This window comes from Orcinus orca, chromosome 1 (assembly GCF_937001465.1).
Source record: "Orcinus orca chromosome 1, mOrcOrc1.1, whole genome shotgun sequence".
Taxonomy (NCBI): domain Eukaryota; kingdom Metazoa; phylum Chordata; class Mammalia; order Artiodactyla; family Delphinidae; genus Orcinus; species Orcinus orca.
Genome location: NC_064559.1, coordinates 193,049,447 through 193,059,245, shown reverse-complemented (window position 1 = coordinate 193,059,245; position 9,799 = coordinate 193,049,447). Strand labels below are relative to the sequence as shown.

Here is a 9,799-nt window from a genome sequence, read left to right as displayed (position 1 = left end):
GTCTTCCCCACAGTTAAATTCAGGATATGCTCAGGGAGTAGGAACTCCTCGTAAAACTACTGGAATAAAAGCACAGTGTCTGCAAGGGCTAAATCTAAGTGAGTTCTTAGTTTTCCCCTGTTTTATATCATCTGCTTTGCTGATGTAGATGAGTTAACTGATAGCTTAATACTTTACTAAGCGCAAGAAAGGATCTAAATTGTCAATAAAATTGAACCAAAACCTTAATTTTGTGAACTGTGTGTCTGCACCCAAGAAAATAATGATACCATTATCTTTTATGAAACCAAACATAATTATTTAAAATTATTATAATATAAAATTATCCCTTATGTTTTTAGTCTTTTATTTTTAATATCAAATCTATCTCTGACCTGTTTCATTGTACATGAGACTTTGCTGTAATGAGTGTCGCACACACAAAAAAATGGGCAACAGTGAAAAGAAGTTGTTTTCAAACAGCCCTTGTTTTTCTTGGATGCTTTCGCTTAATATCCAGCAGCCAAATGTGGAAACTGTAAAAGGAAAGCAAACATTTTTTATTACAGATGAAGCCTTATTATATGCTTAATATTGTACACATATTGATTCTGGCTTGATCTTTTGAAACTTATGTTGCCCCAAATGTTGTTTCATCACAAAGGTCTTAGAAGTTCTTTCATAAAATCTGAATTGGAAGATCTCTTAGATAGGTAGATCTCATTTCATGTAGCTCTTTACATGGATCATTAGTGGTCACCTGGCTTTTGTTTGAACACCTTCAGTGACAGGAGACTCACTACCACATGAAGTAGTTTATTCCGTTTTGCAGACAGTTCAAATTGTTAGCAATTTATACTGCATCACCCACTGGGACTAGTTAAATTCTTTGGAGAAGCATAGAAAAAAATATTTTCCCTCTTCTACATGACAGTCTCTCAAGTGTTTGAAGATTGTTCTTAGGTCTCCCTTGGGTCTTCTCTTCTGCAAGCTAAATAAATCAATCCTCAGTTCTTTGGTTGTGCCATATGGTACCCTGCCATACAACATCACTGCATGTTGAGTAGCCTTGGATCACAGAATTCTAGAACCAGAAATCAGAGTAGCTAAAGTTTATGCGGTGTTTTCTATGGATCAGTGTGCTAACATTTCACACATGTTACCTCCCTTAAATCCTTCCAACAACCTGGTGAGAGATCTCCATTTCAGAGATCACAGAGCTAGAGGTGGTGGAACCCAGATCTGTCTGACTCCAGAACGTCGAATTTGATCTCATTTCACACATGAAGGAACTGAGCCTCCCCTCCACCCCACAGAAGTAAAGTGACTTGCCCAAGGGCACCAGCCTGTGGTGGGTGAGCTAGGACTCAGTTCAGATCTGCCGCCCAGATAAGGCTGTTTCCACTGGGCCTCTCCCAAAGGGGAGGAATCAGCAGGCTCCTGATCTGTCTTCCTACTTTGCTTTAAAAACCGGCTCTCCTCATTTTGGCAGAACGAGCATTTTTTGGACCCTTACTGTGTGTCTAGAACATTATTTTAAATCAGAAGCAGGGGTGACACCAGTGTGACAAGGCTATACTGTTTTGCATAAAACAGCAAGAGGAACTCAACGCATTTTGTCGTGTTTTTGTGCCAAAACGGTGGTGTTTAAATTTTTTGGCAATACAATCCTGTAAAAAATAAACTACAAATACGTGTTCAGAAAGCAGCGGATGACCTGGGGTGTACCGCAGTCATTTCAGAATCCATCCTACGTGCTTAACCCTGTCATACTGCTCACCCCTGGAACATTCATTTCATGGTACCATTTCCCCACATAAACCTTGGGAGCTTCCCATCGCCTGAAGGATGATTCAAGTGACTCTGCCCACCATTCATCCTCCTCTTCACCAACTCGCCCCTGAGCCAGTTGCTTCATGCTTCTCCTGTGTTTGCTCTCAATCCTCCCCTTTCTTGGAATGTCTTCCAGTTTCTGTCACTTAGCCACGTCCAGCGAATCCTGACCTCCCCAAGCTTGTGACCTCTGCCTCCGCTGGTTCGACTAGCAGCTACTGCCAGGGTTACTTATTTAGTACCTAATAGATAGAGCTGTGCACAGGTAAAGATCCAGTTCTTCTAAGTGCTTAGACCCCTATTTTCTCTGTTTGCATCCACACAATAATCAGAACAGGGGCTTGTCCATGGGAGACTCGCAAAACAAAGTTCCTTTCTTCATTTTAATAAATGGATGTCAGTGGGTCCTTGTGCCTTGGAAAGCATGAAATAAAATCCATGGTTTATGAAATTGAAATTAAAAGTTGAAAGAATTTATCCTCTTAGTGAAGGCAGAAGACATATGAAAAATTATAAATTGGATTTTTGTAAATCAGTATCTGGGTGAGGATCACTGTAATTTCCAAGAAGACAAAGGGTTAGTACATGCAGCTCCTTAAGACCTAGAACTAAATTTTATTTAGATGTGTCTCCCCAGCTCTTCATACAATATTGATTACATATTAGCTAATATATTTATGGAATTAATAATGAGTGAATGAACAAGTACATCTTAAGAAAATCATCCAAGGATGGCATGGGTGTTCTTGTGGGGTGGTGAGTGCCCATCCCAGGAAGTGCTGAGCATGGTCTGGGCAACCAGTGAAGGAATGTCCCTTCCAACCCCCAGTAGTCTGCTTCTATGACACACAATAAAGGGCATTCCATAATGTTTTAAATGTCTTTTGGGATGGTTTACCAAAAAAAAAAAAAAAATCACCTCTGGATTTATCAGCTTTGGAAGTTTGTATTCTTGCTTTTTAAATGCAAGCTATAAGTGTTACACTGCTGAATCAATAGTTCTACTCAGCTGTAAAAAAATATACATCAGAAGATGAGGGGAGACATAACCATTCTCCAGTAGCTGCCCACAACACATACATGCTGTGTCTTTGGAGCCAAACAGACACTGATTCAAATTCCTCCTGTTCCATTTACTAGGTCTGTCATTTTGGACAAGTTACTCCTCACCTGCAGACGGGGAGACTTATTCTTACGCAGGGTTTTTGCGAGGATAAAATCAGATAATGTTGAAAAGCATGCAGCACAGAATCGGAAACAATAGGCTTGCAATAAATGATAGCTGTTAGGCTTACACATTCCTTTGTGGTTGTCTAAACCCCTAGTAATAAACTTTCACATTCACATGGCAGTTTGCATATTACATAATGTGGTCACATATGTTATGACCCCACCTGGTCTTCAAAACAACCCAGTGAGGTAGAACGAAGGTTACTGTTCTTATTTTACCAGTGAGAGAGGTCAAGGGTCTTGCCTACATCAGACCTTGCAGAATGGTGACTAGAATCCAGGTCTTCTTGTTCCAGGGACACAATCTCCATTTCACCTGCTGCTGCAAGGGGCTAGTGTTGGGGGCGGGGGTTCCTCAGGTTTCCTTCATTTGTTCAGCAAGTATTTATTGCAACTCAAATAATTCAGCTGGATATTTGTCCTATTTGTGGTATCTCTCATTAATGAGCAGAGTGCTTGGTATATAATAGTTGCTCAATAAGCACTTGTGGAATGAATGGATGGATGAAGCCAATTTTCTGAATCCTTTCACTAGATCACCCTGTTTCTGCTAAAGGGGCAAGAATACTTGCAGGGGACTGGGAGAGACTAGCTGTTGGGAGAAGCCATATAGAGAGAAGCTGGTGCAAGATGAGGCAGATTACACACAACAACATGGATGACTCCCAGAATAATTACACTGAGCAAAAGAAGCCAGACGAAGAAGAGTACATGCCGTGTGCTTCCATTTATATAAAATTATAGAAAATGTAAGCTAATCTATAGGACAGAAAGCAGTTCAGTGGTGGCCTGGGGATGGAACAGGGTGGAGTCAGGAGGGAGCAGTTTCAAAGAGTCAGGAGGAAATGTTTGGTGGTGATGGATATGTTCTTACCTTTATTGCGGTCATGGTTTCATAGGCGTATAAACATGTTTAATGTATCAAAATGTATACTTCAAATATGTGCAGTTCATTGTCAAGTATACCTCTAGAAAGTTGTTTCAAGAGGAAGAGGAGGAAAGAGAGCGCGGAGATGAAGGAAAGGGAGACGAGGTGGGTTTTCTCCGTAGGTTCTCTCTGTTTCGCCCCTACAGACACAAATGCCAAGGCCTATAGTAAGGCTGGTTCTCTGTCCCTTTAGTGGTCAGTATCTTGGTCTGCTGGGTGGAGAAAGGGTTGGCCTGGGACTCAGAAGGACTGCTTCCACTCACAAAGGCATGATGCTGGGCATTAGCCTGCCCTCTGTCGGCCCCCACTTCCCATTTATAACTTGGCAATATGGGTCCCTGCTTGCCCAGCCGACCTCAGCATCAATTGGAAGATTACCTAAGGTGACACACATCAGAATGCTTTGTGAACTGTGAGTGTAGGTTAAGGGGAGGAGGGCAGTGGGGTTTCAGGGAATGAGCCCTGACCTCCTCTCTAGCCCAGTCATGACAACAAACACTACAATGTCACACAGACCCTCAGCAGCAGCTGAGTTGTTTGAACTTTACGTCCCCTGACTAAATAACCCCAGACACCTATGCTGCAAGTTTTCTCGTGTCCACTAGCTCTAATTTCTTCAGCTGTGCCACTCAGTCCCTGTGAGAACTTGGATACTCGTGGCTCCACTTGGAGGTCTATCGAGTGAGGGGATTGGACTCTCTGGCCCCTATGGTCCTTCTGGCTCTTGCACTGCAGGATTCCATCACCTTAACGTCAAACTGTTCGCCCGCCCACTTTGGTGACTCCAGGTGGGGAGGAGACATGTGGCCAGTGACAGTTCTTGCATCCCTGACCCTCAGTGATTTTGAGGAATCAGGGAAATGGGAACATTTACTACATCCTCACCCCCCCACCAACACACACGCACGCGCACGCATGCACACACGCTCACACACGCACGCATGCACACATGCTCACGCACGCATGCTCACACGCTCACACACACATCTTGGATTTGTTTGTTTGTTACTTTACTCTCATAAACACCAAGTTAACATATATACCCAGTATATTTTTAAGTTCATTCACTCAAAACCTTAGACATTAATAGGTTAAAACGCTTACCTTCCAGAAAGTTTGGTCATTAAAATAGTTAACCACGTGAGGTGACTTCCATATTTTGAGGTTTAAGAGCATACCTGTTTAAATTCATAATTAAATGTTACACACTTAGATGATTGCATTTGTTATCTCAAAATTAATCAAAATATTATAAGTCAACTATGGTATCTCAGCAGAAATCCTTTTTTCTCCCACAACCAGGAGATAGACAAATTGAAGCACTGTCCTTCCTGGACCAGCTTAATTAATTCTATAGACATCTTTCAAAAGGAACTGGCAAGAACAATTACATCCAAAGGATTTAGGTTACGCAGGGAGGTATATGATCGTCATGGATTAACACACTTCCCAAGATGGAATAGAAGGACCCTGTTAGACGGTGCCCCTCTTAAGAGCTGGTCTATTTAAAATGCAAAAGCTACCATGGAGAGCGACTCAAATAGCCGCCCCTGCAGGTCCATCCTCACTGGTTCCAATAAAGTCCCAGTGACCTCAGCTCAAGATTCCACTTGTTAGGAAAGTAGTTTATAACAACTTGCGTCTGTGCCTGTTCTTTTCACCCATCCGTCCTCCGCCCAAAGAGCTCGGGCCCTACGCCTTCCCCAGTCGCTCAAAGTCTGCCAAATTTCCAGTACATAAAGTAGTGTTTACCTTTCATGTGAAGCAGGGAAATGCCATTGATAGGTTTATCTGTGTATTTTTAATGATGATCAGTCCCAATGTATTAAATAGTAAGATTAACAAGAGTAGGTGTGTGCTTATTCATATTTTCATCTTATAGTGTGTGCCTTTAACTGATATTGGCATGTAGAGTGCAATCAGCACACCTCATTTAGCTAGAATTACTCAGAAATGATCCCTGTCGCCTACATATATTTTCCAGATAGCTGAGGCTTACTCATCTGATGCAAATCCTCTAAAATTATTATATTTTCTTGTCTTATGAGACAACACAGAACACATTTAGACTTTAAAAAAAAAATCAGAACTGTTCCTAGGAACATCCTTTTATGAAATGTGCTGTGTAACGTGGAGAAGGGCTACAGCTGCTGAAGGTTACTGGCCTGTTCTCCAGCAGCCCAAGCTTCTCATGTTCTTGTGACTGGTTTTAGGAAATTCTCTTCTCCTGCTAGGCTCTCTGCTTTCACTTCTAACTTCTACGAGGGTGCCTTGCCTCTAGAAACCTATCCACCTCTAATCTGCTATTTCTAATCCGCCTGACCTGGGAAACCCCATAACTATGCTTGATAAGATGGTTTCTTAAATAAGTGCATATATTATAGACGGGCTCCACGGAACGAGGTCTCTTCACATGTAAAATGGTTGGCTTAAGGGGTCAGTTTGTTGCCATCTTGGCCTCTCGGAGGCCTCTTTCCGCCTCCATTGTCCAAGTCCTTTTTTATCACTGGCTCCCTCATGTGGAAAGCAACATGTGAAGAGGAAAGCTGGTTGGTCTTAACTCTTAAAGGAATGATAGGAGTGTCTTTCCTCTATTCTCTTTCTTGGCTTCAGTGAAGCACAGAAAGCCTCCGCACGCTGGGGCGAGTGGTAAATGGTGTGAGAGGCCAGGTGTAGGGCTGCCAGATAAAATACAAGATGCTCAGTTCCTTTTGAATTCCAAATTGGGTGCCTTGTGTTTTCACTTGCTAAATCTGGCAACCCTATTCAGGGTTGGACTGCCACCACGAATAGAATGTAAAGTGATGGCTGGAGACATTTTTCTTATCTGTATTTAATTAATCACCTCAGACTCTGTCGGAAGCTGAGGCCAATTGTTACGTTAAAGCAATTCTAGCCAATCTCACTCTCTAAAACTCCGAACGGTACTTTCATACATGTTTCAGAGCTGAAAGGACGCCATATGATTAGTTACTATAATCATTTCATTTTACAGAGAAGCCAGCCAATGCCCAAAGTGACACGCCCAAGATCACACAACTCCTTAGTGTCTACTTATGCTATTTTGTCTCTTATTTGGCATTCACTCCATGCTTAGAGGTACAATATATGAAAATCTAACCAATAAAAGCTGTTTGCTTGTAGAATAACAGTGAGCAGTTCTGTACAGAATGCATGTTTTCACCTAGCATGTAAGACTGGCAAATTGGTATCTCCCCAAGATTCTTTGCAGGTCTGTCATATTGCAGAAGCAAAAGAACATCAGTCCTCTGTTTACAGTTCTCTAATGCCTTCCCATGTCTCAGAATGATCTGGCTCCTTGCTACCACTCTATCCTCAACCCCTGCCACTCTCCCTGTCACTCCACCCACATCAGCTACACTGACATCCTTGCTGTTCCCCAGACACGCAATGCATGCTCCTGCCTCAGTGCCTTTGCACTTGCTGTCCCTTTTCATGGAATGTTCTTCTCCCAAATAAACACATGGTATCTCCCTCATTTTTTGCATTCAAGTCCTTGCTTAAAAGTCAGCTTCTTAGATAGGCCTTCCTTACCACCCTTCTAAAAGAGCAGCCCACCTTCACAATAACTCTACGTTCCCCCTACCCTGATTTATTTCCCTTCATAGTGCTTATTACTATCTGACATAGCACATATATATTCATTTTATTTTATTTTATTTTTTTCTGTTTATGGGAAAAGCCCCCTCCCCATCTAGAAGGTCAACTCGATAAGGCCAGGGAATTTGGTTCACTGCTGTATCCTGAGTACCTAAGAATAGTGCCTGGCTCATAGCAGATATTGAACAAATATTTGCTGAACAAAATAGTATTTAGGTGTTCTCAGGGAGTAAAAGGTAAGCTCTGTAGCATAAGGGTCTCCTTGGTCTTCTGTGCAAAATTTGATGAAATCACCAGTCCTGGGCTCAAGAGGCTGCAGTGTCCAGGTGACTTCTGAGGACCTTTCCAATTATGAAAGTTTGTAATTCTGTGTTCCTTTATTTTTTAATCAAGGTCTGGGCTCTTTGCCTCCTTTGGCTGGAGCTGAGGGGGTGGGTTCAGGGGGAAGGGCATGGGCACATACACGTCCAGGGATGGGGCAGGTTCAGTCTAGGCCCAGGCCCTGTGCCCTGGACAATGGTGGAAGAAGGGTGGTCTCACACTGACCTGTCAGAAGACCAGATCCCACACCCATAATGATGGTGAAGCTGAATGCCCCGGAGTCAGTGAGTATCTGGTAGCCAAGCCTAGAAATGACAAAGCAGAGGTGGTCACATTTGGGCATCAGGCCGCAGAGGTCATTGGGGACAGAAAAGATTGCAACAGTAGTGATGCTGTCAGGAAGGGCCACCAGGAGAACAAATGTCCCCTCCCTAGGCAGTACATTCCCGTCATTCTCCCACAAAGCTATGCAGACATGTAGAAGGGGAAGAAGGGATTTCAAGATCCTCTTTGGCTTACTTTAGTTCTCAGACCCCATGAACGATGAACTAGAGTAGAAGTCAGAAAACCCAAGTTCAGGTCCCAGTTCTGTTACTAGCTGCACGACCCTAGGCACTTAAACTCTCACAGTCCTGAGTTTCCTCATTAGGCAATTAAAGATGTAGGTTTTATTTCTATCAGGGCGAGATGGGGTACAGCTTGGCCATCAGACCCATCTCCCCTGCCTACCCCCTTGGACATATGTGCCTGTCCTCTCTCCTTCAAGGCAACCCAGGGCTTCACTTTAAACTATTAAGCGGCCCTTGGAGGACACCTGTGTGACCTTGCAGTAGGCAAAAAGTTCTTAAACGTGACACACAGGAGCTAAACATAGAGGGAACAATGATAAATTGGACTATGATAAAATTAAAACTATTGTTCATCAAAAGATACCATTAAGAAAGTAAAAAATCAAGGGGCTTCCCTGGAGGCACAGTGGATAAGAGTACACCTGCCAACGCAGGGGACACAGGTTCGAGCCCTGGCCCGGGAAGATCCCACATGCCGTGGAGCAACTAAGCCCGTGAGCCACAAATACTGAGCCTGCGCTCTACAGCCCGTGAGCCACAACTACTGAGCCCACGTGCCACAACTACTGAACCCCATGTGCCTAGAGGCCATGCTCTGCAACAAGAGAAGCCACCGAAATGAGAAGCCTGCACACCGCAACGAGGAGTGGCCCCAGCTCGCCACAACTAGAGAAAGCCCACGCGCAGTAACGAAGACCCAACGCAGCCAAAAATAAATAAATAAATTTATTTTTTTAAAATCCCACAATTTGTGAAAAATGCTCCATCCAGCCTCCAAGCACAGCATCTGACTGATTTACATTCGCTCACCCAAATGGGAAATCGACAAATATTGTTTGTGGAATGAATGTAAAGTCAACTGACTCATCCAATGACACAGAGCTAATAAAACAGCTGATCCACACTTCCCAGAAAGCGCTCTAACTGCCAGCTCAATCCATTCCCCATCTTTCCACTACATCCAGATGCCCCTCCTACGGAGGCAGCAGCATCAGTAACCATCATAAAGAAAGGGGCCATGTGTTGGGTGTTTACTCCATGCCAAGCACTGTCCCGAGCCCTTTAATTATTATATGTTGCTGAATCTTCACAGCAGCCCTGGGACATGGATCTTATTATCCTATTTTACAGATAGAAAACTGAGACTTAAAGAGAGTTTGAATACCATGCCTAAGGTCACACAACTGGTAAATGTGACCTTGGTCTGTGTGCCCTTTGCTTCCAGCAGACCAGAGGCCACCCTGAGAGGGGTCATCGCTGTCACTGTGCCCTTCCCTTTGCCAGGTTCCCGCAGAGGAGAGAGGACTACTTCTTGGTC

General features: G+C 43.4%; 1 protein-coding gene across 1 annotated transcript in view; it reads right to left on the bottom strand.

Annotated features, from left to right (window-relative positions):
- Nucleotides 1-319: 319 nt before the first annotated feature.
- The window catches only part of LOC101284306 (RH-like protein), a 33,272-nt gene continuing 23,792 nt past the window's right edge, over nt 320-9,799 (bottom strand). Inside the window, exons 8-10 of the mRNA XM_004266673.3 lie at nt 8,138-8,217; nt 5,075-5,148; nt 320-515 (exon numbers count right to left, since the gene is read on the bottom strand). Coding sequence (XP_004266721.1) covers nt 489-515; nt 5,075-5,148; nt 8,138-8,217 — 181 coding nt within the window. The 3' untranslated portion in view covers nt 320-488. The remainder of the gene's footprint in view (nt 516-5,074; nt 5,149-8,137; nt 8,218-9,799) is intronic.